This window comes from Varanus komodoensis, unplaced genomic scaffold (assembly GCF_004798865.1).
Source record: "Varanus komodoensis strain SLA01 unplaced genomic scaffold, ASM479886v1 scaffold58, whole genome shotgun sequence".
In the NCBI taxonomy this organism is placed as follows: domain Eukaryota; kingdom Metazoa; phylum Chordata; class Lepidosauria; order Squamata; family Varanidae; genus Varanus; species Varanus komodoensis.
This window is the reverse complement of record NW_025336197.1, coordinates 436,810-462,850: the sequence shown is the minus strand read 5'-3', so window position 1 is coordinate 462,850 and position 26,041 is coordinate 436,810. Positions and strand designations below refer to the sequence as shown.

Here is a 26,041-nt window from a genome sequence, read left to right as displayed (position 1 = left end):
TATTGTTGGGGACTGTGTGGGATAATATTAATTTTTGGAATACAACTAAAGGAACTCATATGATGACTTCTTTCTGCATTCTCCATTTGTATGTGGAAAGACGGGCAATGAAAAGTGCTTTTCTATAAATTCTACCTAATTCCTGTTTTCTAAAACAAAACCATTACTTGGAGCAAATATATTAATTTTACTTGAATATACTTCAGTATAAATGGAAACTGGATACCTAAACTGGCATATATTTTGCTATTCTTTTGCTAGTCCTCCATTTTTATCATGGAGAATCATCGTATGAACTGGTAGAGTATTTTAAATATCACAACTAATAATTTGGAGTAGTAATGCTCCTGAAGGGGCAAGTTTTCACTTTGTGGGGTGCTCCTCAATCAGCCACTCGAGGCTCAGGTTGCCTCTGTGGTTTGGAGTTGCCTCAGTGCCGTAAAGCCTTCCAATGGTAGTTCAACTGTGCCCCTATCTGGACAGTGATAGCCTGGTTTCAGCAATCTGCACTTAGGTCATCTCTAAATTACCGTGAAGCACTCCATGTGAGGCTGCCTTTGAAGGCTGTTCGGAAGCTGCAGCATGTGTAGGATGCGGCAACCAGGCTGAGAACAGGGATCAGAATATCCAAACACCGAACACCAATTCTGGGCTGCTTACATAGGCTGCCAATATGCTTCTGAGCTGGTTTTAACCTATAAAACATTACACAGCTTGGGGCTACAATATTTGATAGAATTCCTTTTTCAACTGCAATCTCCTGGACACAACATTCAATTTCTGAGGCCTTTCTCAGAATACCACCTCCAAGGGAGATGCAGTTGGTGGAAACAAGGAGCAGGAGCTTCTCTGTGGCGGCTTGATATTCTTGCATGATCTCCCCATTGAGGTTCACCTGGCACTAACTTTATTATCTTTTCTGTGCCAGACTAAGACTGTCCTCCATCTTGAAGCATTTAACAGCTCTAAATTACACTTGAAGCAGTGGAAATGATAAGTTGGGCAAAGTATGCACCTTTGTTGGTGCATAAGTTGTTTTAAACCAGCTATTCTGTATGAACTTGTCTTAGCTGTTTAGATTATTAACTTTTAGTTTTAAAATCTCCAGTGAAATGTTATAATTTTTTACTGGTATTTATATTTTAGCTTCTACTTATCTGTTCATGTACAGTGCTAAGAAGGCTTTGGCTATTCCATGGTACAGAAATAAAATTAATAATAATAATTGAAAGAATACATAAGCTCTTCACTGTGAAAGGAAAGAAATGCATAGCAATTAAGATTGCTATCAATATTATTAGGAAATTAAAAATAAGAAACCAAAGATAAATCTGAGCTTTGTGGTCTGTATCAGTGATCTTTTTTTTTCCTTCCAGGTTTCCTGAAATGCAGTATTTCCAAGAAGAGAATGTGAGAAAGATTCTTACAGATGTTCTATTCTGTTATGCTCGGGAAAATGAGCAACTGCTTTATAAACAGGTAATGAAACAATCATACAGGTGGTATCCATTGACTTGCCATTATTATCCTACATTCTTGACAATCGACTGAACAGTAACATGGGTTTTTATTATCTTTCACATTGTGTGCTCAGACTCAGGCAATCCAAGACCTGCTTGTTAGCTGTGTGGTACAGAGAACAAGCCATTCAAGCACATATGCTTCCATTCACAAGAAGACATTCCCTCTAATGCTTTTTTCAGTACTGCTAAATCTTATATTTGGACTTCTTTAAAGTTAAAAAGGCCCTTTTTACATACAAGCTAATGAATTTTTTCTATATGCTTCTTCTTAAATTGAAAGTATATGTACATTGGTTGGCTCTAAACTAAATGAACTGAACATAGGGTAGTCATGACTAAAGACACTTCAGTGATAAATTACTACAAGTAGTGTTCCGTCCAACCCAATATGATACCTTATTTAGCAAAACACTAATAGTAATTCCAGCAAAGTGAAAAATAAATTCATGGTATTTATCATCTGAACCCAGAAAAACATAAGCCATTGTGGTATGAAGGCTAGAACTAAAAATCTCCTTGACAAGAGGAGCCATCGCTGCTCTTGCCACAGGGCTAGCCAGAGAATACCACTGACAGCTCCTGTTTTGTCCAGCTGTCAGAGGAATCCCCGCTCTGCCTACTTCCTGCCATAAAGATCTTCTTTGGGGCAGGAGCAGGCAATCAACTAAGCAACACTGCAGAAAGGAGAAGCTGTCCATACATTTGAGTTGGAGGGGTGAGAAAACCTGGGTGCCAGTGCCTGGTTGGCAGCAGCATCACTCAACTGATTCTTCCACCTGTCTCCTGTCTCGGTCTCACTTGGCAGAGAGGACACCAGGTTAGAGACACCTCTCTGACAAGCAGGTGCAAGAAAGTAGAGCAAGCATTGCTTCCTTCTCATTGTTGCCACTTGTGAGAAAGTCACTCAGGTGCTGGTGGGTTGGGGACAACCCTCTTGAAAGCAGGAGTGTGAAAAGGGTGTGTGCAGGTGAATTGGCTGAGCATTGCCACCCCCAACTGGGTACTGCTTCACAGCTGATTCTTGCATCTCCCATTTGCATGTGTGAGGGACATCTCTCAGGTACGCTAGTGAGGGACAGAAGACTCAGATGAGCAGCACTGCTCTCTGATGTCCCCCCATGCCTGAGCCTGGATCAGCACCTCCCCTTCCTGCTCCATGGTTCTTCAGCTGCACTTCAATGCATCAGCCCTGTTTGCATGGAAGAGACTGCTTGGCAGCCACAGTGAAATGAACTTGGTTCACAATCATGGCTGTGGAAGTGCCTCATTCCTTTCTACAGTGTTTCTTGGGATACCACCTGGAAGACTAAGTGGAAAGATGGCGGCAGGTGGAAGGAGAAGCCTGATCATCTGACCAATATGTTGAAGAAAAGCAATGCAAACCATGGTAACCACACAGCATTGGATGTGATCTGTGAACCCACCCTTTGCCTAGTGGGCCATAGGATTATTGTGTGAAGTATTTGTTTACTAATAGCTTTAGGAATGCTTTGCCCTTACATAAAAATCTTACTTGAAATTTGCTACTAATGTGGCAAAGCCTTTTTAATGCTGTCTGTGTTTTGCCTATAAATAGGATAAAGTCAGATGATCCTTTTAAATAGATCTTAGATTGCTGAAGGTATGAAGGCATTTAACCTGTACATGCACTCAAGAAATTCTATCAACCTCAGATGATCTTCCAGAATTAGTTGCTTGAGAAGTCTGAGTTTTAATTTATTTTTCTGGTAGCAGGTAGGTTTAAGACTACCAAATACTTTCATATTAATAGGCAAAGTACAGTGATTAGAAGTGATTTCTCACCCAAACTATTTTTGTTTGAAATTTATATAGTGGAATCTCTCTGTTCCCAAATATTCTGTGATGAAGATTTATTTTATGTTTGTATTTATTTGAAAATCATTACCCCATTATTATTTTTCCCAGGCTGATAATATTCAAACAAATATATAAAAACCATAAACAAAGAATAATGAATCTAAACAATACAGAATAATTGAGAATTACAGTTGCACATAAAAATAAATAAGCAGAATTTCAAAGATTGGGAAAATGAAAAGTTGTTGGCTGTCACAAAAATGCATAGAAGTGAGCAATAGGCAAGCCTCCCTTGGGGAGTATTTTAAAGTTGGGGCATAATAACTAAGAACACCCTCTCTGTAATTGCCGTGATTAGGTGGGTATCATTGTGGGTTCCTGCCAAGAAGTCTATTGGTCATAGCTGGATTAATGTAAAAATTGATGATTCTGCATATGTGCACATCCTACCTTGTGTAGGGTTTTCAGAGGTGCATCAATACATTGTGCTACACTTGGACAGGCAGCTTCTTGAGTTCTTTAAAAAACAGTGCTATATATTCCCAGCAACCAGTCACAGTCATAAACCTAATCTCTTTATTCTGAAATTGTTATGAAGAAGCATCTCATGTATCACATTGCAGTGGCATAATATGGAGCTTACCAGAGTATGGGACCAGAGCTGGTACACCAGCCTCAGCAGTGGAAGTCCATAGATGCCACAGATACCCCTTCAAATACAGGGCTGAAAATATGAGGATGTCTGCACAGTGAACCTAAACCTTTAGGGGGAATTCAACCCCATTCAGAACAGTTAAACTCTACCAAATACCAACAGTACCTCTTAGGACTGAACTTGGGTTTACTGATCTTCAGGCATTGTTTTACTAATTACAGACAATGATTTAGCACTATTATCTCACTTAAATGAGATGTCAAGAAAAAATAGAGTTCAGTTTTATTTATGTTCTGATGATAGCTCATTCCAAATTCCAGGATGATTAGTCAGTTTCATGTAGCTCTTAAAGAACTTGGGAGGGGAGGCAAGATTCAATCCAAGGTTAGGGATAAGGCCCTCTAGATAAGAAAATACAGTGCCCTTAATCTCCAAGCCAGGTAATCTATCTAGAAGACCATCTTTGTCAATTGTATTGAAAGCCACCACAACATCCAGGAAAATTAGTAGGTTGTATTCTCCCTGTTCTTATTTTTAGTCATTTGTTTAGTGTTTCATGAAAGATGATAAGAGGATGGAAGGGAAACAAACAGCAGCAAACCTTCCTAAGCCTGATTTCCAAGATATTAAATAAGAAAAAAATGCTAAAAAGACTGGCACAATTTAGTTGTCATGAGAGAATGATTAGAATAGGGAACACTTTGTTTCAATTATCAGTAATGGCATTCTTCATGAAAATTTTGTCGGTGGGGTCAAGAGGAAATTCAAGCTAGTTTTACTCTGCTGTCCAAGCACACAGTGTACTAGTTAAGATCCCATGAAAAGATCCCATACTTCTGAGAACAATTAAATCTTGGTATGACATAAAGGTGAAAATGTTAGGGAAATATTACATCTTTTCTGTAAATATTATCTGAAGCTGAATTATTAGGTCAAGCATACTAGTCACATTATCTTTTATATGAGGATTTTACTGTAGAGTTAAGCAAATCCAACCTGGTTGTTTTCAGTAAATACTACCCACTTCTACTGAAAAGAACAGATAAATTATAGGAAGATTCACATTCTGTGTAATTTGTTTAACAAGCAAATAATATTTCTCTTTTTGGCCTAGCTTAACTGTCAGTTACTTATGCTGAAAATCTTACGGATTCCTTACAAAGAAATAATACCTTGCCACATTAGAGTTGAGTACTTAGTCAGATCAATGTGAAAAAAAAACTTTTGAGTTTCCTCACAAGCTGTTAAAGCTATTATTTTGTACTAGGTGACACCCCGTTTAACATAGACCATATTGTTAATAGTTATGGGATTTTATTGAATTAATGAGACTGTTATCATGTTGTAGAATGTCTTGCTGAGTTAATTGAAACTGCAGAGATTATATAAATGGTATTAATGAACTTTGACTGCCTGGTGCCTCTGCTTTAATAAAGACTGCTTGGTGAGCTAAATGAACATCGGCAGATAAAAGAACAGGTTCAATTTTGTGAGCCTACAGGCTGTTAACAAAGAAAACTTTTTCACCTCTGCTTTTGAATAGTGTCATTTCCACACTGCAGTAATTTTAGAAGATGGTTGATCTAAGCCTAGAAGGGCTGAAGAAATGCTAGATGTTACAGTGCTGGATATTTGTACTGAATAACTAGCAATACAAGCTTATGTGGAATAGTGGTGAATTGCCTGAAAAGGCAAGGTTAGTTTTAATATATGTATACTTCTAGCTATTTCAGTTCAACTCACCACTTCATTTTCATTGTCTTTGATTATACCTTTGTTTATATCTTCCCTTAGATAGGTAAATTTATTCTAATAATATCTTAATGCCCCCACTTCAAGGGACCCATTTCAGCAAGTGTGATGTTGATGCTATCTGGCCAATGGAACTTCACAGAAATATGCACTTCCAGCTTGTACCTCTGTCCTGCAAAGCTCCTAACAGAAGATACTTTCTGCATAGCACTCAATACTTTTTAATTTGGTTACCAGTGATGCTCAACGCAATGTGTTTAATTTAGCAACTCTTATTTATTTAAACTTGTCTGGCTAGGCAAGATTGGATAAGGTTTCATTTTATAGCAGTTTGCACTACAGGAAGACATGGCTCTTTGGACATGGCTCTTGCACAAGAATGGCTGCTAGCACACCTGCTTAATTTTGTAGTATTAACTCTAATTCTGTAAATCAGTTAAAATTTTACACATAGTAACTGTTTAATTATTGTGATCTCTGAATACTACTTTCGACATGGTACAGTTTAATTGCGTGGGAGTCTTCACACCAGTGGCATGTAGTTCTGGCTAAGATGTATGAAGCAGTCCTTTCAAGGTACTTTGACAGCCTTGGAACATGGATACATCACCTATTTTAAACCTCTCAATATGCTTTGGGACTGTTACTATTGTAAATCAGGGCAATTTTATTCAGTATGTTGAATCCAGAGTTTACTGTAAGCATTTAGTTTCATTTTTTTAAAGCTTTCTATACTGCCCAATAGCCAAAGCTGTATGGGCAGTTCATAAAGGTTTAAAACCTTAAAATATAATATTATACATCACATAACTTATATATAACACACACACAAGAGCAACTTTAAACAATAAGAAAATCCAGGACTTGAATAAAATTTAACTAAGCATGATTAGGTCTGGATCCAACACAGTATTATGTTATATATAAACAACCATCATTTTGTGCATTGCAACAAAAGACATGTTTGTAAACTGGACAAATTATATAGTAATACCACTGAATTTACAATGGCTTTCAATTTGATTGAAATGTCCATCATAGTCAATGTATTCTAGGAAATTATACACTGATTTTAAATTCATGAGACATGTAGCTAATTGATTTTCCATTGCCTCATTTAACCTGTAGTCTCCTTTTTCAAATTCTTAGGTCTGTTCTCTTTTGAGTGTATAGTTTGCAGTTTGATAGATTGTGTGAGGAATTTTATACAGAAGCAACTAGAACCTACAAATTAATGCTTCCAATTAGCCCCTTAGTCTGTTATTTCTAATTTTATTGCATTTTCAATTTCTATTCTTAGGTCATGGATTATATATTTACATCAGTATTTCAACACATTTTTCATTATGTCATAAGTACAGTGCCCCAGGGTACATTATGATATAATTAGATGGAATGAGAAAACTCTTGCACAATTTCTGGCCATATTACAATCAAAACTTTAGGGGTGGTATTGCAATATAGCAAAAATCAAACTGCACTCTCTTAGTGTCTTAGAGTTGCCCTCATAGCACAGGTAGTGTAGTATGGTGCTTGTCACTTGCTACCAGAAAGTCTGGTTTGAAACCCCTGATACTTTACAGCTGGGTGCTGAGGTGGCTTTGACAAGGGCTGGCAAAGTAGAGTTTTGCACATAAGCAGCTGATTCTCTGCACATGTAGTAGATCTAAGGGCAAACATGCACAGCTTCACTGGGACCTGCCCTGTATGGAACTCCCACCTAAAGTTCGGGAATAGTAGGATCAATCATACTTGTAATACGGTCCTGACTCCGTTCAGGTGTCCTGTTCATACTGCACATGGAATAAATATATAACCAAATTAGTATACAATTTATGCTGCTTCCAAAGAAGAAATAAGCTTTTTTGTTCCAAAATGGTCTCTGTGGCAAACAATAGTGAAAAGTTTTAAACAAAGAGACCCAATCAAAGCAGGTCACTTTGTGTACCTTGTGTACACTGATCATTGTTTGAACTAACCAGCAGTCAATGGTGTCCCATCAGTTTCTGCAGACTCAACCTTATTAAGAGCTCAGGGATTCACAAGGGAATTGTTGGAGCTAGATACCCAAGAGTTATTGAATTTCCTTTAGCAGTCCTATCCTATATACTCAGCGTATCTGCTTGTAAGCAGTTTTTCCGAAATAACTGCAAGACACTGTTTTATAACTAAGCCTGCACTTACTAGCATGAACAAAATTTAGGAGAGGCTCATACTCAGAAAAAAAGCATTTACTATTTCAAACCAGTACCAATCGAAAATAGCAAGCAATTGAACTACTTTGTTGCTGGACATTTTTTAACATTTCTGGCAATAAAATTTTTATTAGATTATTTTATTTGTTAAGTTTTCAACTGCTCAATAACAAAAGTTCTTTGGGTGCTATGCTTCTAAGTTAAAAATATAAAATGTAAAATCACAATAAAATGGCAGTAAAGGGACATAACATGAACCTGGGATCAAGGAAGGAATAAAAAGAGAGCAGCACATAGTAAAACCAAAATAAGGATCTAAAAGCACAAAAACAGTTTTTAAATGTCTGGGAGACTGGCACCAAAAGACAAGCCCCCGTGGGGAAAACATTCTACCTATATCACGTCATGGAGTAGGGGTTCCTGGACCCCTCATTCATGTACAGTTCACTAAATATGTATTATAGCTGGCTCTAATATAGTATAACCAATCTTTCTTGCACAAAATATTAACTATATATTAACTAAATGATACATGCAGACATTTGTGAAGGTTCATAAATATAGAATTCTCACTTTAGCTCTACATGTCTTTTAGCTTCCTTTTAAGCCAAATTCTAGAATTACATAGATATATGGTTCTGATATCATTTGGAAAACTACACTAGTTTGCTGTATTTCTAAGTTGTTTTCTATGTATTTGCAAGGTAGCTCATAACCACATTAAAACAATGAAATGGTTCTTTATATATATCTTGATGTAACTGCTGAGTGATGAATTATAGTCTATTAACATCGTCCCATTTTAAAAAATGACATGAAATGAATTTCTCATACCTCATAGAAGAGGAAACAATTGGTTTTACTTTAATTACAGTAAAACAACTGTATATGAATCATTGTTCTGCTACAGTGACTTCTACTGGTTTATTAAATAGAATGATTTAAAATTCCTGATACATGAAATAAATTCTGGATTATTATTTTTAATTGTAGGGCATGCATGAACTATTAGCACCCATTGTATTTATTCTGCACTGTGACCACCAAGCTTTTCTGCATGCAAGTGAAGCTGCACAACCAAGGTAATGATCCTCTGTCAAAAGCAACAATGTTTGCATTAATGTATAACAACAGATAAATGATAGCAATGTTGATGGGCATGTTAGAATGGACATGCAACACTGAGATCTGCTGGTTAATAAGTGCTCGTTTAAAGATTCTGTTTTGGTGTCACTTCTGTCCACATGCTAAGTAATGAATGCAATGCCAGGTTTTATATCCGAAATTAATATGTGCACTATAAGATTGCACTTCAATCAACAGAATTCGAGACAAGATGGATATATAAATATTCTAGTAAATAATTATATGTAAACTGTAACTGTTTTTAGATTTTATTTTTATAAAAGTTCTTTGTCGGAATCATTTAGAGTTGCTCACTACTTTTTTTCTAGTAGCATTTGCCTCAGGCATCTAGTAATATTGAAATCCCTTTAGATTGCCCCTGTTAAAGCGTAGTTTTTCTTATCAATAGATAATATGATATATCAAGGTCAGAATTTTCAGAGGGTTGTAATTACCTGTAGTGCTATGTGTTTTCTCTTCAGAAGGACATATGCATATAAATTTACATGTCTCTGTGGAGGAAAATAGTATTTGTCAGAAACCCTATGCTAAAAGATAGACAGAACTCTTAAAATTGACGGATTCCATAAATGGGTTGACTTGCATGTCTCCTAAGCACTGAAAGGGTGGTCCAGAAAGGATGGGAAATGTGCAGGACAATGCACACTGTTGAGTCCACATATAAAAACTAGAGGATCTTACCATGGAGAGGGTGATCTATTAGCCACCCCCTTTCACAAGCAGATTTGTAACTTTGATTTCACTTGACAGCTTGCCTTTTAACAGCTTTTGGGAAAGCAAAGCATCCATTTAACATATATGAATTACTGTTTTGCCAATGTTTTCGGGATGGTGCCTTGATAGGGATCACTTTCCAGGACACTGAAGGTTAGGATTTTCATTTCTGAATTACTGATTATTTTAGTGCAATTTGATTACAATGTGCAAATATTTCAAGTCCATTTTTTAAGAAATCACAGATTATTGCCATTGAAAAAAACACAAATATCTACATGCTGGCTGGGCTGAGTACAGATGAAGTTAATACAGCAGCAAAGAAAGAGTGGAAACCAGGGAGCCAAACCAGAAAAACCCAATATTTTTCTCAAAAGCACCCCATGGAATTCTCATACATCCCCACTCTGCAGGTTATATTAAGAACAGAGTGTCAGATTTCTCAATGTATTCATGTTTGGGCATATAATCCTTCTTTTTCTCTACTAGCCACAGGGAAAAATTGTAAAAGGTGTTGTCACTGATTAATTGCTGCTAAAATGTGATAAAAATAGATTCTATTAAAATAAATTACTGTTTTGATATTGTGTATTTGAGCAGTAACTGTATTTTTTGTTTTCAACCAACAGTGATATATTGTAGAGTGATCAATTATTCTGGATCAAGCATATTCAAATAATACATTGTGGCATTCAGTAATTTGTTATTTGGAATAATTAGATGGTTACTTCATTGTAGTGCAGACAAGGCAGCTAATTTGTTTTTGATCTTTAGAGAGAGTAAGGACTTCATTTGTCTTCAGTGGAATTACTCTTTTTAATTACAAAGGCTAGTTTTACTTACTTGCAATTGTCCTGTAAGCTGGCTAGGAAACCTACCATAAAAAGGAAAAAAACACTTTTAAATGTTATTTTTTCTCAATAGTGAAGAAATGAAAGTTCTTTTGGACCCTGGATATCTGGAACATGATGCCTAGTAAGTTTCAGTAACTTCTTTTTCTTCTTGTATTTGCTTATATTATTATCATAGTCATCATGATAGACATGATAGAGGTGTTTAAAATAATGCACAGAGTGGAGAATATGGACGTATTCTTCACTCTTGCATAACACTTGAAGCTGGGGACATCACATGATGCTGCTTGGGGAAAGGTTCAGGTCAGATAAGAAGAAGTAATTCTTCACACAAAGTATAGTGAAACTGTGGAATTTATTACCATGGGAAGCAGTGAGGGCCACCAATTTAGGTGGGTTTAGAAAGAGACCAGATAGATTCATGGAAGAAGAGGCTGTCAGTGGCTACTAGCATTACTGGCTAAATGCTACCTCCGCCATAAGAGGTGCCAGTTGCTGAGGAGCTTGGGCAGGCAGATGTCTTGCACCCGTCCTGCTTGAGAGATCCTGTGAGCAGCTGCTTTGCCACCATGCGTTCAGAATGCTGGACTAGATGGATCCTTGGTCTGATCCAGCATGGCTTCTCTTATGTTCTTATCGTTGTGCTTATTATAGATAACATTATTTCTCCTTAGTGCAATGTTCACCCATCTTATGAAAACAGCAGAACACTGGTTTTCAACATATGAGCACGACAGTCAAAAGGTACTTTCTGATCAAAATCCATATTATTATTATTTTTTATTTAACATTGAGTATAATGCCTTTTTAAGATAAAAGTAAGTCTGGAGTTAACATGTTTAATATAAGTTGAAGCTTGAATAACTTGACAACCAGTAAATTTAAACCACATGAATAGAAAAACTTTTCATTATAACTAGTTTTAAGTTTTAGTTCAGTATTTGTTGATGGGTAAATGGCACCCATGGCAATGTTTGGAGTAAAAACTAAGAAAAACAGTGTAGACATTAGGATTACTATCAAGGGTTGATGTTTTCAGGCACATGCTGAGGACAACCCTTCAGCAAGGAACTACTTCTGACCACGGGGTCTACTGCTCCTCTAGCCATTGTACCTCATTCTTTTTCTGAGTCCTAGACAGAATGCAGCAGCAAGTGATAGTAATGAGTAAAATGACCCTTGCCTTTTCAGTCATTTCCCCCTTTTCTCTGGTCAGTGGTGAGTACTGGGCCAAGAAAAACTGGAGAGCAAGCAGGTGATTACAGAGTGAAGTAAAGAGCCCCCCTGTTGCGCCAATATTGTGGAATCAGCACTGGAAAACATAACAGTGGGGAATCCCTTAAGCAGCAGGCTATGTAATTGTGCCTAATCCCATCACCCAATTTCTGAAATCAGAAATTTATGGTACCTTTGTAAAATATGATCTTAAACATGTATTAAATCCTATTTGCCTTTTTTCCCAGTATAGTGTCATTTGTTTTAATTTATGGTGTGGGCAGGCTCTGTAGGATAATTTATTAAAATACGTACAGCTTCTGGAATTTAAATGCGGAGTCATTGTTGTCTTTAGTAAACATTGGAAACCTTTAATAAATTAGACATTAGATGGGAAGATGTAGACATACTGACCTTGATAAAATTTCCAGAATACATGTTGTTTTAATACTTCTGTTGGGCCAATCAAAAGATCATTCCCCATCACCATCCTTGTGCATGTTTTCAAGATCCCCATATGTCTTCATCAGAGAAAATGTTATAAAAGGCTAGATGGTGTGGGAGGAAAGTGACAAGATGCTGATATCATTTGATTTTGTTGTTACTGTTCTTTTAGGATAAAGATGCAATGATGACCCCCACTCCATTTGCAAGACCCCAGGATTTAGGCCCATCAATTGCTATTGTAACAAAAGTAAACCAGATTCAAGATCATTTGCTAAAGAAACATGATATTGAGCTTTACATGCATTTGAACAGGCTAGAGATTGCGCCACAGATTTATGGACTGTAAGTTCTTTTATTTTACTATTTAGATTTTGAAAATTATGAGATAATGGGGAGCAAGCTACTATTGCATTCATTTGTCATGATGCTCTCTTTCTCCCATGGCAAAATTTCTAGATGCATTCTGGAGTTCCTGGCTCTTTTAGCAGGAAAGGTACAGAGAACAGAAACAGGATTACTCAAGCTTTTGTTCTGAAGAAGATTTTTGAACTGTGGACAATGTTGAATAATTTTCAGTAAAAAGATAGTAGTATATCTAACTAAGAACTGTAGAAGTAAGGTTGTTCAACAAGTCCTTTTCAGATATTATTAAAATATAATTCTGACTGCAGTAGGTTGGACTAGATTGTTTGAATTTACTAGTCTTAAATTTAGCAAACATTTTGGAATGTCCTTCTGCTGTTATTTCTTAACAAAAAAATATTCATAGTGGATAAGGAAGAAATTCTAGCATCAACCAGCTGTGTTCTTTTCAAGCATACAAATTCACCTTGCTCATTGCCTATCCCCCGGCAAAGGAGTACAGATGGCTGCATTAACTATTAGATAGTGTTCATATTCAAAATTTTGCAAATAAAGCACTCTAACATAGCTTGCATCCCTTATGTGTAGTTAATGGCTACTAATGTTTATCTTGTTTAGTATGAAATAATGTATTTTTCTCACAAATATCAGAATTTTATACTCTTATTTAAAAGTGAAATACTGAATTATAAATGCTGTAAACACTATTGCACCTCTCTGTACAGAAAGAATTTAGTAGGAATAAGACACACAGGAGGGCCATGGAAAAATGATGATCTGTAGCAAAGCCAGCTCTAGTGGTGCTGAATAAGATTCTGTATGTGTAGTGTTACAGTCTATCTGATTCAGACTTAACAGAAACTATGTAGAATGCACATGAAAAGTAATAGAGATGATATACAGTGGGTACTCTGTGGCAGTGTAAAAAGGCTAACATAGAAAATGAATAGTTGAGGGCTTAATAATACGAAAATTGGTTAAAATTTTGAACTTTAACCTTAATAAAATTGGTACAGTGTGATCATATAAATCCAACACCACATAGATTTTGTTCAAATGTAACATCAGCTATAGCTCCACACTGGCCTGATCTGCACAACAAGCTGGGCTTACAGAGGTTTATTTAACCCATGATGAGTTGTGGTGTGTGCCATGTGCCATTTTGAATGTGAAATCCCTGATAAAGTTGCAGGATGTTGTGTGGACCCAGCCATCATGGATTATAAAAGGGTTTTTAATCCTTGCCTTGTATGGTGCATGCGACACACCATAACCCTATACGTACCTATTCAAAATCACATCTGAAACACACCACAACTCATCATGGGTTAAATAAACCACTGTGAGTCCTGTGTCTTGAAAGTGGGCATGACTATTCTATGACTCTAGAATGAACTTCAGATACTTGTCTTCATTCACATGGTGTAATTCCCTCCCTTCATACTTCACTGTAAACTTGGTTTGCCATTACAGGCAAACAATGGTATTTGCTTGCTGCACACTATGATTGTGAAATTATTCCCATCATTTTTTCATAATTCACTTGTAAAGACACTTGCATAGGTCTTTCCTCCTCTCCTAAAAGAGGTCGCAGATGTGCAGGGAAAAGAACCATAGAAGTTATATGGACATTCAGATAGAGAAAGATGGCATTTAGACAATAGAATGAAAAGTGGACTAGATTATGCCTGTGAGCCACAAGTTGCCAGTAAATAGCAGAGAAAAATAAGAAATGAAGAACCATAAGGTATGATTATTAAATCAGTTTTCACAAGCAGATCCTCATTTTCAAATTAATGCCGAGCACATTACAATCTATTAGTAGACTTTCCACTGTTGTAAAACTTCATTTGCACTTTAACCCATAATTTACCAGTAATACTGTCAAAACAGAAATATATCATAGTGATCTATCAGTCCTCATTAAATTGACATTGAAGGAAATTGCCTTGGTTTTATATGTTTCCAATGTCTGGTTATGTGCTTGTATTTGAAAAGAGAAAAGCATATAGAGTATCATAATTATGTTTGTTTTTAAGTACTGTTCTATCTTTTTAAAAAAGAATTTGCAGCAGTGAGTATGTATAGTAATCTTCTTAATATTATTGCCGTAGAAGAATGCTATTAATTGATTCAAGTTAAAGAAGATAATTTACTAACCCAAGGATGTTTTCCTGAAATGTTAAAAGAAGGAAAAAAGCTTTGAAAGGTTATATGATAGTATATATAATGGCAATATTGGACAAAGTTGTGGATCATCTAACAGGAAATGCAGCCAGGAGTCATAGGCATTTCTTAGAGGCATAAATGATCTAAACACAATGATCTAATCTAATTGAATCTGAAAGAACATGTAGCATCCAATTTGTTCATAGTTTATGGTTGCTGTGAAATTAGTTTTCTTAATGTTAAATTCAAATATACACATATGCTTTCCCTTGGAGGACAGGGTGAAATGTCATCCTTATGTTGGCAGCGCTGAGTAGCAGAGGAACATTACTTTTTTATTCATCCTGGTTTTGCTATTGTTGTTGCTTCTTCTTTAATGATATGCCTTCCATTGAAAGCAGTAGGAAGGAAATTATCGACCACCTTCAGGACTTTGTTCAGGGGTGTGTCTTAGGACCAGCCAATCCAGCCGTGACCCTTACCGATTCTGGTAGGGCTGAGCTGCCTTTACTGTACATCAATATGGGAAAAGATCTTTTTAAAGTGTTCTGTACCTATTTATTGTTTTATAAACTTAGACTACAATTAACATTCTCAATATTACCTAAAGCCATTCTGTTATTTACCTGCAGGATATTATTTATCTATCTATACAGAATGGAACAAGCCATTCTCTTCCTTTCCTTCTTCAATATATTTTACCATCTTAGACTTAAAGGTTGCCACTTGAAGTTATATTTGTCTCAATGTATTTGTTATTCCAGTGGGAGCTATGCTTGGTTGCTACTTTGCACTGTTATGTTGTGTCAGTGCTGACACAACAAAATGAGGGGAAAATCTTCCCTAATTCAAGAGGGCAAGATTTCTGTTGTTAATACACTCATTTCCCTGTCAAATAATCAAAATGGTTAACAAATGTGGTGGGCTTGATATGAAGTTGGAATGAAATCATTCATTGTGTTGTAGGTATGGATTGCCAACACTTAGCAAGTTGAACTGCTTGCACTCGGCAGATTTATGGCACCAAGCAGGCCAAGTCAGGGGAATTTTTTGTGGTTTCTACTTTAGAAGCAGGACACAATTTGTTTCATCGCTTCTATTTTACTTTATTTTTCAAAGCCAGGGAAATTTGCATTAAATTTGTACATAATTAGTGCAAATTGCAAGTGAACCTCATGCAAATTTCCCAGGCTCTAAAAAACAAAAACAAAAAACTCACAAGTCCTGGCAATCTTTAAAAACAGCAATCCTCATGTTGGCTTGACTTGCTTCAGGTCAAGTTGGCACAACCATTCAGTTGACAGGCAAGAATCTAGGGGGACCAAGCAGGACCAATCTGCTGAATTTTGACCTCTGAACCAGATTCTTCTCACTTCCCTTGTTACAGGCTTATAAGAAATGAATCATATGTGTACATCCTGCACATTCAGACTGGTAACATTAACTTAACAGTGTTGACTATAGTATATCTGCTTATAAACTCGAAGGCCTGAAGTTTGCTTTGCTTGCTGCTGCAATGCAATACAATTAAAACAACAGTAGTATGCAAGGACATATTAAGGGACATGGGTGAGCAACTATTTGTACTCTTTCACCAATGTACAACTAGGCACATGCAGATAAATGGGACAGTGGTCTGTGATTATTGTTGGCTATGAACTCTGTTCTGCAGCAGTTTCTTTGCCTTCCACTTTGTGTTGGATTATTCCACTAGCCTACAACCAATGATCAACACAATGTTGGCATATCTGGAGGCCTAACACATGAACAAGGCAGCATGTGACAAAGCACAGAGAGAGATGTTGTGAGGCAGGGTGTAAAGGCAGATTAACACTACCCAGACCTTTTGTAGTGTGCCAAAGCTTGTGCACGTGAAGGTAAGCTGTAAGAAATCATTTGACTTTATCCATCTACTTTACTTGAAATAGCAGTTTGGTATAGTGCTTGTAATAACTGCAACAGCCTCAACATTCATTTGTTCATTCAATCATACATTATTCATTGATTTTAAAACAATAATATCCCATTTTCCTGTTTCAGCAAAATTCAAAGCATTTACAAAATAGATACCAAATATACTTCAAAGCCAATATCTGAAAACAGTAATTTTCTGATTGATAAAATATAATAAAAGTTAAAAATAAAGCTGGTAGAACAAACAAGAAGCATAATAGTTTCCAATTATCCTTCCCCAACCAAAAAAACAAAAGTCTAGGAGTGAAGGAACCAGGTAGGCATCCCAAAGGAGAGAGTCTCAAAGGCTGTATGGGGTGGCTCATGTGCCATATGTCCAAATTCCTAACTTCAGATGGTGAGGATTAGTAGAACATGTCCTCAGCCAAAGTTCTTGATATATTGGTAATATGAAACTTTTTCAAGAATCCAGATTCTTTGTGGTCTCTCTGCATCACACATACAGGTCCAGCACTTGAGCAGAGCTTCCATCAGAAACCTCAAGAGCTGAGACTATCAGGTGGGAAGCCCACCCAGCTCCCTCTTATGTATGCCTAGAGGGTACTCCTTTCCCCTCACTTTGGCTGTCACAGCAGTAGCAATTTTGAGACTCTCTTTCAGCTAAATTGCTTGATCATTTGACATCTGAGCTGAATTTGTTCTACCGTAGTGTTGTTCTCATTTCCCTTTCTCCCTTTACATTTTGGCATATTTTGTTCCTTGTACATGATTTCACCTTTGCAGTTCCTCTTTTCCCCTTTGGGCACCTTTCCATTAAGGGTGGACTGCTGCCACTGTAGAGCCACTATCACTATAGGCTCTAAACTGGCAAGAATTCCTAAGATATGGAAATTCTATTCCTGCTGATCCCATCAACAGTCCTCTTCACCATACTGTTCAGTTTCTCTTGAAACTTCACAAGAAAGGACTTGTCTCTTCCTCACTGTGAATCTGCTTAGTGACTGTGTCTGCATGCCGCTGTGAATTCAAGTGTTTACAGATTTTTTCTTTGCATAAAGACGAGGTGATTTCAGACCAGATCTGATTCAAGGGGGTTTCTTGAACCAGGATATTATCTTTCGTGTTTTCTTCCAAATCCAACTACACCTTTGGAATACACAAAGGCTCTCTGCCTGAGACTTCAACACAATTCAACTTTTCTATGCCTTGGTTCTGCTTCCAGTATTGAGTTCAGCTGCGGTTCATTCCATTAGGACTGTTGACCCTTCAGTTGCCTTTTCATGAAGAGTTTCTCTCCAAGAGCTATGCAGAGTGGCTACATAGTCCCACTCCATTAAGTCTGTTAAACACTACTGCCTTGATGTTAGCAGGGAAAGTTACATTCCTTTTGGATGGGCAATGCTTTTCTCTATAGAGGGTTAACCATCTATTCCTCCTTTTTTCAGCTTACTATGTGTGTGATGTGCCAGGGCTGCAAAGGAGGAGGAGAGATTGCCTGTCTGTAGCTGTAGTTCTTCCAGTGGTCAACTGTGCAGTCATACAACTAACCTTCCTACCCCACTACAAATACTCAGGCACATACTACACTATCCTCTTGGATATTGCTGCAGAAACCTCAGAGAAACTGTAGGGGACACCAAGCGTCACCCCTAAGCATATGCAGGAATGGGATAGGACAGGCTTCCTAGCTAAAAGCCTCTACTCTAGATGGCAGAAACTCAGTATGACTGCACAGATAATCATTCAAAGACCTACAGTTGCAGGTAAGCAAACTATCCTTTCCTCAATAGCATTGCCTTTTTAAAAAGGACTATTGAAAGGTACAGCTACCTGAAAGATCTGGCACTCGTTTTGTTATGTAATATGTTTCTTGAACTGCAGCTATAGATTATGACTTATTCTATGATAGATTTAAATGGATTCTTGCTCTCAGTAGATTTGTATCTGTAATTGATTCAGAAAAAGTATAATATTCATTACTTCCTGAAATGCCCTTTCAAGAAAGAATTAAAATTAACAACTAATATTGATAAGAAAATATTTGCTTTTTTAATGGGAAGATTCCCTCTCCATTGTGACTTACGAAACAGCTCTGTTTGCATTAGCTGCAAGGAGGTTCCAAGGTAAAGAAATGGAAGGGATTTGGGTTTAAGGGATTCCTTGATTTAATATATTTTAGACTTATCTAAGATAAGCTACAGTGCTACTCTGTTGGGTAACATAATTGTTATATGTGATTTTTAAAGAAGAAATCTGGAAAAATTTATTGTAACTTTTGTAATGGGAATCTTATATGGAAAGTTTCTCTAGATATTCTCAAGGCCAATGGATAACAAAATAAAGATCACAATTACGGTTAATATATTGACAGATAGAAGGCGCACAAATTACCATTATTGCAATATTTGTGAATCATTCTGATTGCAAGTCATTTTGCTCTTTTGTGTTTATAAAATAATCTATGTATAAAATTTATTAGTTTGACAGTAAGATGTCATATTTGCAGACCAAAATAAAATCAATGAAAGTATTAGATCCTGTAAAATGTTGACAGATTGAATATTCAGTGTAATTGTACAGTTATACAGGCTAACAATGATTAATGTCCTAGATTAAATGGTATTTAAATGTTAATTTCTCTGACCCTTAAATCTAATTATTGCAAGCCACTTTGTTCCATGTACTGTGGATGGCACTTTTTAGTCCAAACATAGGGGCAGGTATTGTACACAGTTAAAGAGGAAAAATGAATACAACTTTATATGCTATAGTGTGCTTTTAAAGAATTCAAATTACTACTTTAAAAACCTGAATGCAGTATTTAAAAACCAGTGCATCAGACTAATGCCAGGACGGCATGTAATGAAGGTGAAAGCTGCCCAATCACTCCTGCTGCAGGTGGTCTGTGTTTGTTTAGTATTCTCTGATAATTGGGAGCCTTAGCTTGCCTCTCTCGGGACAAGTCAGGGTCATTAGCCACAGTTTATTGTTGCCTCATGACTCTGGCTTGTCAGAGGATAGACATTCAGTGTCCCTGGTTTGTACATAATGATAAACTATAGATGGAATGTGGAACTTATGGCTTACAGCTGTTGTACAAAAGTTAAGTACACAGTACATGAGAAATGATATGTTTTCTTAGACCAACTTAGGGTTCTATGAGAGTGCCAATAAGTATGCGTGCAGGAGCAATCTGGTAGAAATTGTTTCCTTGGACTTATATATGGCTTTTGACAAAATCCCTCATTCAAGACTCCCAAGCAAACTTATCAGTCATGCAATAAGTGTGGAGGCGGGGGGGGGGGGGTTATCTTATGGATCAGTAACTAGTTAAAGAACAGATAGAAGAGAGAAGGAATAAATGTTAATTACTTCCAACAGAAGGATGCAAGAAGTGTGGTCCCACAGGTTTCTGTATTAGAACCAATGTTTTTCAATCTATTACTACATAAATTAGAAGTAAGCAGTGAAGTGGTCAGTTTTTGGAGATGTCCAATTAACCAATTTAGAGTGGTTAAAACTCACAGGGATTGGGAGAAGCCCCAAAAGGATCTCTCCAAGCTGAGAGAATAGGCATCAAAATGGTAAATACAATTCATTATAAGCAAGTGTAATGTAATGTACATTGGCAAAAACCGCTCTAACTTTAAGTATAGACTGATGGGATCTGAGCTAGCAGTGATTGGTCAAGAATGGAATCTTTGGGTTGTGGTGAAAAGATATAAAAATGTCATCCTCCTGCCCAGCTGCTGTGAAAAAGATATACCACATGTTACACATAATTAGGAAATTAATAGAAAACAGAACTGCAAAGACCATGATCCCCTTATACAAATCTTAGGTGTGACCACACTTAAAATATTGTGTTCAGTTCTCATCAGCACATCTGAAAAAGATATCAAGTTGTGAAAAGTACAGAGAAGGGCAAATTAAATGGAGTGGAAGCAACTCCCTATGAGAAATGGGGATTGTTTTGTTGAGAAATTAGGCAAGTTTGGGGAGATACGATAGAGGTATTTAAAACCCTCACCCATAATACTAGAACTTCGAGTCATCCCATGAAGCTGATTTGTAGGAGATTCAGGACAGATAAAAAGAATCCAATGCAATACTCTTAAGAGATTTTAATAACATTAAGAAGATCCCTGTTAGTTTGTAACAAAGGGGCATTTAGTTCAATTTAATGTTTCTAACAGAAAAAGATAGTAAAAGATGTTTTGTTATAGATAGGTCTGGAAAGCTTACAGTCATGTTAACAGTCATGCTGTGTTGTTTGTACATGGCATCTGACATACATAGCTATACACTGTCCCTAAATATGGAAGATCAATTTACCTGTCATACTAATAGTTGTTAAATAAACCCAAATAATAATAGCTGCCTTGCGTACTTTTTCAAAATATTTATATTGTCCATTTCTGTTGCCTTGCTAGATTAATGTAACTTCCTCATAAAAACTACATGTATTTGAATCCTATCATGTATGTAAATTTCCTTACTTATTTCCCCATTGTATGTCAGATGATAAAGTCTAGTGTAATTGATATTCTTGATCCATTTTAGCTTAAATATGGATTTAGACTTTGTTGGGTAATTTGCTCTCCTTGCATATGTAGTGTCAAAAGTGATTGGTATATAAGTAGGATGAAAGATGAGTTGAGAAATGGGAAGTATCCATTTGAGTTCTATTCTCTTGCCACTTAATTATGTGCTGAGATGTTAATGAGTAGAACTGAGTAGCTGTGAGGATAGAATACAGATTTGTCATGTTGTTCCTAGTTGCAGGTGATGTGCTTTCAGGCTCAAGTGCTGGGAATAGCACAGAGTTAGGATACATGCATGGCAAGTAAACTTTCATAGCATCTTGAAATGGCATGCAGGAGGTGGGGAGAAAATATGTGTTAGAAATTAAAATGCATGTCTAAACCAGATGAGGAATTTCAGTTATGTGGGATTGTATTATGAATATTCTAGGAATACGTTCAAAGAGTTTTGGAAGGCTATTTTTGTTTCAGTTTGAATTATTATTGTGGAAGCAATTGCAAAAGGTTCCATAATACTCTTACACTAGTGATTATCAAAAGAATGGATCCTTCCTAAGCTACCCAGGAATAATGTCATATGATTGCTAGTATGAAAAGAAGAAACAAAACAGATGTACATAAAAAGAGTTGCATGAGATGTGTGGGCCATATTGCACAAAAAGGCAAATAAGGCAATATGTTCCTTGAAACATGCTACTTTAATCCAGTTATAATGGAATTGTTTGTAGTAAAATGCCCTATCAGCTATCATTTAGCTCATGCCGTTTTGGAAGTAGAAGAAAAATTGGGCTTGCATGAAACAAAACTTTAATATATACTTTTAAGACTGGTGTGATTTACACTAGGGTGTTTGCTAGCAGCTTATTAGCTCTTTCTTTTAGTGACTTTATATGTTATAATGGACAAAGTCAATGCTGTATATAAGCTGGTAAACTGAATGACTCTTCCATTTTTCACATTAATGCCAGAGAATTTCACCATAAAAGGATAATTAACAGATTTGACCTCAGTTCTTTCAAATCACAAGAGGTTATGGCACCTTTGGGAAATTAGTGATTGCAGCTACTCACTTCTGAAAGATTGCAACAACACATGTTGATACCTATTGTAACTTTAACTTCAAAGCAGAGCTGGATAGACTTCACCTTTGAAGGATCTACAGATCCCTGTGATCCACCAATCAAAACCTGATTCAAATGAGATATGGTAAGAATTAAGGATTTTGGGTCCACAAATTTGATTTGGGTAGCAGAACTGAACTCGTGATCCTTCCACACACAAATCTGTTCCTAGTTACCCAAACTTTTTTACTATTTTTTATTTCAGCAGTATAATTCATGTCATGGGGAGCCATTTTGACTGCTATTGTTAAATAATTGGAAATCAGAAATCCTTGTCAAGAAACTGTAAATAATTAGAAATCTAACAATCTACCTTCATGCTACCCCTGATTTAAATAATTCACCTTGTTGCTATTTTTAGCTGGTAGTAAGGTGCAGCATATTTGACAACTAGGGTGGTTCATTATGAGTACAAATTTAAAAATTTTGTGGGGAAAAATTGCTACTTCTCTCCACAACTAGTGACAACCTAAGTTCTCACATGGGAAAAAGGAGAGACCCCTTTTGGTTACATTGCAGGAAATAATTTAATGCGCTCTGCTGACTGTCATGCAGTCAAGCTCACAAGCTCCATTTACTATCGTATAAATGGAAAGGACCATAAGAAGGAGGGACACACCTAGAAGTCACTTGGGGTTTTTTTAGTGGTTCTTAGTGGAACCTCAATAATTATTTTCTAAAGTTAAGATAGTCAAGGATACATCTCCTGAAGTAGTTTTCTAGAAGAAATACTATAAATTTGTCATATGTCTCTTTCAAGGAAAATCTTGGTAAAAACAGTAAAATAGACAGTGGGGGTCTTCACATTTAGTATGTGAATGATTTATAGAATGAGTACTAATACAGCATAGATATAAGTATTTTTTCTTTAAAGTTTATTTTATATGGTGAATGCATAAGATAATGATTTTAATGTTTATAAACTGAGGAATTCATTCCAGTTGTTTCATATAATAAGGAATGGAGATCTGTATCATTGTCATCAGTTCATTTTTTTTGCAGAATGTATTGTTGGGTTTGAATAATCACATGTCACTGTAAACAAAGACCATATGTAATGGGGAAAAAACCCTGCTCTGTGAAAGCAGTATCGTAAATTGTGCTACTGCTTAGAATGGGTGAGTCACACAATGGTTTCCATTAATCTTGCAGGATTGGGGGGGTTCACTTTTTCACATCTGTCACAATGATAGAAACTTAAATGAGAAGGATGCTTTAGTCAGACTGAGAGCTAAAGTATTTAAACTGTCTATCTGCTCTGTGTTAGAGTAAGATTTCCTGAAGACAAACAGAGTATATAAAACAGGAAGTGTAGACAACTACTGGGAGTACCAGACCATGCATGCAGGAAAAACAAAAAATCAGAATAGAATCTGAAATTAAAGGAAGGGATGGTTAATGTGTACCCCATCAAGGTATCATGTATGGAACATGGTTGTTTCCGACATATTGGTAAATTTAAGATTAGCTGCAAGGATATAGAAGTCCTTGTCTACATATTAGTTTGGGCTAAGTTGGAGGTTATTATTATTTAATACTTTTTTATACCATCCACTACTGAGGTCTTGGGACAGTTTAACAATAGACAGAATAGAGCAAAATAAAACACAGCATCCTAATTCATTCCTAGCGATTAAACCCATAATGAAATAAAAATCAAACCTTAAAATATTGGGAAAATAAAAAGGTTTGAGTCCAGCACCAAAAAGAATACAATGACAGCGTCAGGTGAGCCTCTTGGGAGTATATTTCACAATTGGGGTAACACTGCAGAGAAGGCCCTTCTCTGGGTATCCAGAGAATACCTGAATACCTTAATCTCCTTCAAGGAGGGCTCCCGGAGAAGGACCTCCACCCCAGTTCTTAGGGAGAGGGCAGGCTTATATGGAAGGAGATACTTCTTCAGGTAACCAGGACCTAAGCTGTTTAGGGCTTTACAGGTCATCACCAGCACCTTAAATTGGGCCTGGACTTAAATTGGTAGCTAGTGTAGGTGGCAAAGGACCGGAGTAATGTGTACATACCTGCAGGTCCCTGTTATTAACCTGCCAGCTCTAAACCAATTGAAGTATCTGGATTGTCTTCAAGGACAGCCCCATATAGTGCACATTACAATAGTCCAGTTGGAAGGTTACCAGTGCATGGGCCACTATTGCCAGTCACTCCACCTGGAAAAGCTCAACTGGACGGCACTGTGAGGATGCAGTGGAAGTAGAGAAGAATTCCTTCTTCACCACCCTCACCACCACAGCATAGGCTCAGTAATGAGTGCTCAGTTGTGTTCAGTCAGATTCAGCATGGGATTTCATCCACCTATGCTCTGATCGTCTCCCAGTGTGCTTCATCAGCGGCAACTCAGGTGTATACCAAGGCACTGTGTGGGATCTGCAAGGTGGGAGAGGATGCTTAGGAGCAATCATGTCAATTGCCTGGATCATCTCTCCATTTCACAAATCAACTAGGGTGTCAACAGAAGTGCCAGTCTTATCAACCAGAAATTTCCCCAGAGCCCTCAGGAATCCATCAGGATCCATAAGACTCCAGGGGTGGACCATTTTAATAGAGTCTGCATCCTTTCAAAGGGGAAAACTGGCCCCAAGTTTAAACCTCATGAAGAGGTAATTAGAGATATTACCACATGTAACTGAGCTTTCTACTGACTCATTGGTAAAGTGTGTTTGTTACCGGTTTAAATACTGGCCCAACATTACCAAACCAAAAATACAATTAAGGTAAGATAATGAGCAGCCCAGTGTGGGTGAGGGAGTGTTGATATCAGCAAAAATGCTTGTAAAAGGTTGCATGTAGGAAGAATTTTCCTTGGGAATATAACAAGAACTTCAGAGCAACTTAACTGATCTATGAATACACACAGATCTAAATCCTTCTCATATTATTTGTTGTCAGAGTTACTTAATGACATGTGTATGTACATTGGACAACCTGTGAGGCCAGTCCCAGGAGACAAACTCATTAGGTAGATGTGAACTGCTGCTCTGCCTGGATCACAGGTTCTGCTTATTTATTGTTTGATTTCTTGAACCATATAGCAGCTTCTTGGGTAATCATGGGACATCCCAAGTACATCAATACTTAGTGTAGTTAAAACCTTTTTTTGAACTAATATATACTCACAGCAGAATTGCATATGGAATAAGCAGTATAATTTCTAAAGTTTCTTATAGCACATTCTGGTCATGATGGAATATGGTCTGGGCTTTATAATGCCTGATTTTCTGTTTTGCGCATTTGTTCAGTTTCTCTAATCTACAAGGTCATAGTAAATGTAATGTGTAGGTTGTTTCATTGAGGCCTGCTGCAGTGACCAAGTAGTGATTTTCACATGTGAAAGAACATATGCATCACGGAATATCGCTTCCTGCATGTTTGAAGTTTGTTTTTATAGACCTTTTGTGTCAACGGTGAGCTTCTGAATGGTGCCTCAGAATGATGGTATTCAGCCGTGTCTGTGACATCACCAAGCAGCTGTGTGGCATTATACTTAAAATAGCATTAAACCTTTACATTTTAAATGAATATTTTTCTTTGCAGAGATCTAGAATGCATAATAAGCATCTGTGGGCCATGCAATTAATGTCACTTGTGAGGAA

General features: G+C 36.9%; 1 protein-coding gene across 13 annotated transcripts in view; it reads left to right on the top strand.

Moving 5' to 3' along the window:
• TBC1D5 (TBC1 domain family member 5) overlaps positions 1–26,041 on the top strand; it is a 304,343-nt gene that overhangs the window by 172,703 nt on the left and 105,599 nt on the right. For all 13 annotated transcript variants that reach the window (XM_044449385.1, XM_044449373.1, XM_044449377.1 and 10 more), the window contains 5 exons: positions 1,377–1,479; positions 8,937–9,025; positions 10,728–10,778; positions 11,332–11,401; positions 12,489–12,661. In XM_044449385.1, coding sequence (XP_044305320.1) covers positions 1,377–1,479; positions 8,937–9,025; positions 10,728–10,778; positions 11,332–11,401; positions 12,489–12,661 — 486 coding nt within the window. The remainder of the gene's footprint in view (positions 1–1,376; positions 1,480–8,936; positions 9,026–10,727; positions 10,779–11,331; positions 11,402–12,488; positions 12,662–26,041) is intronic.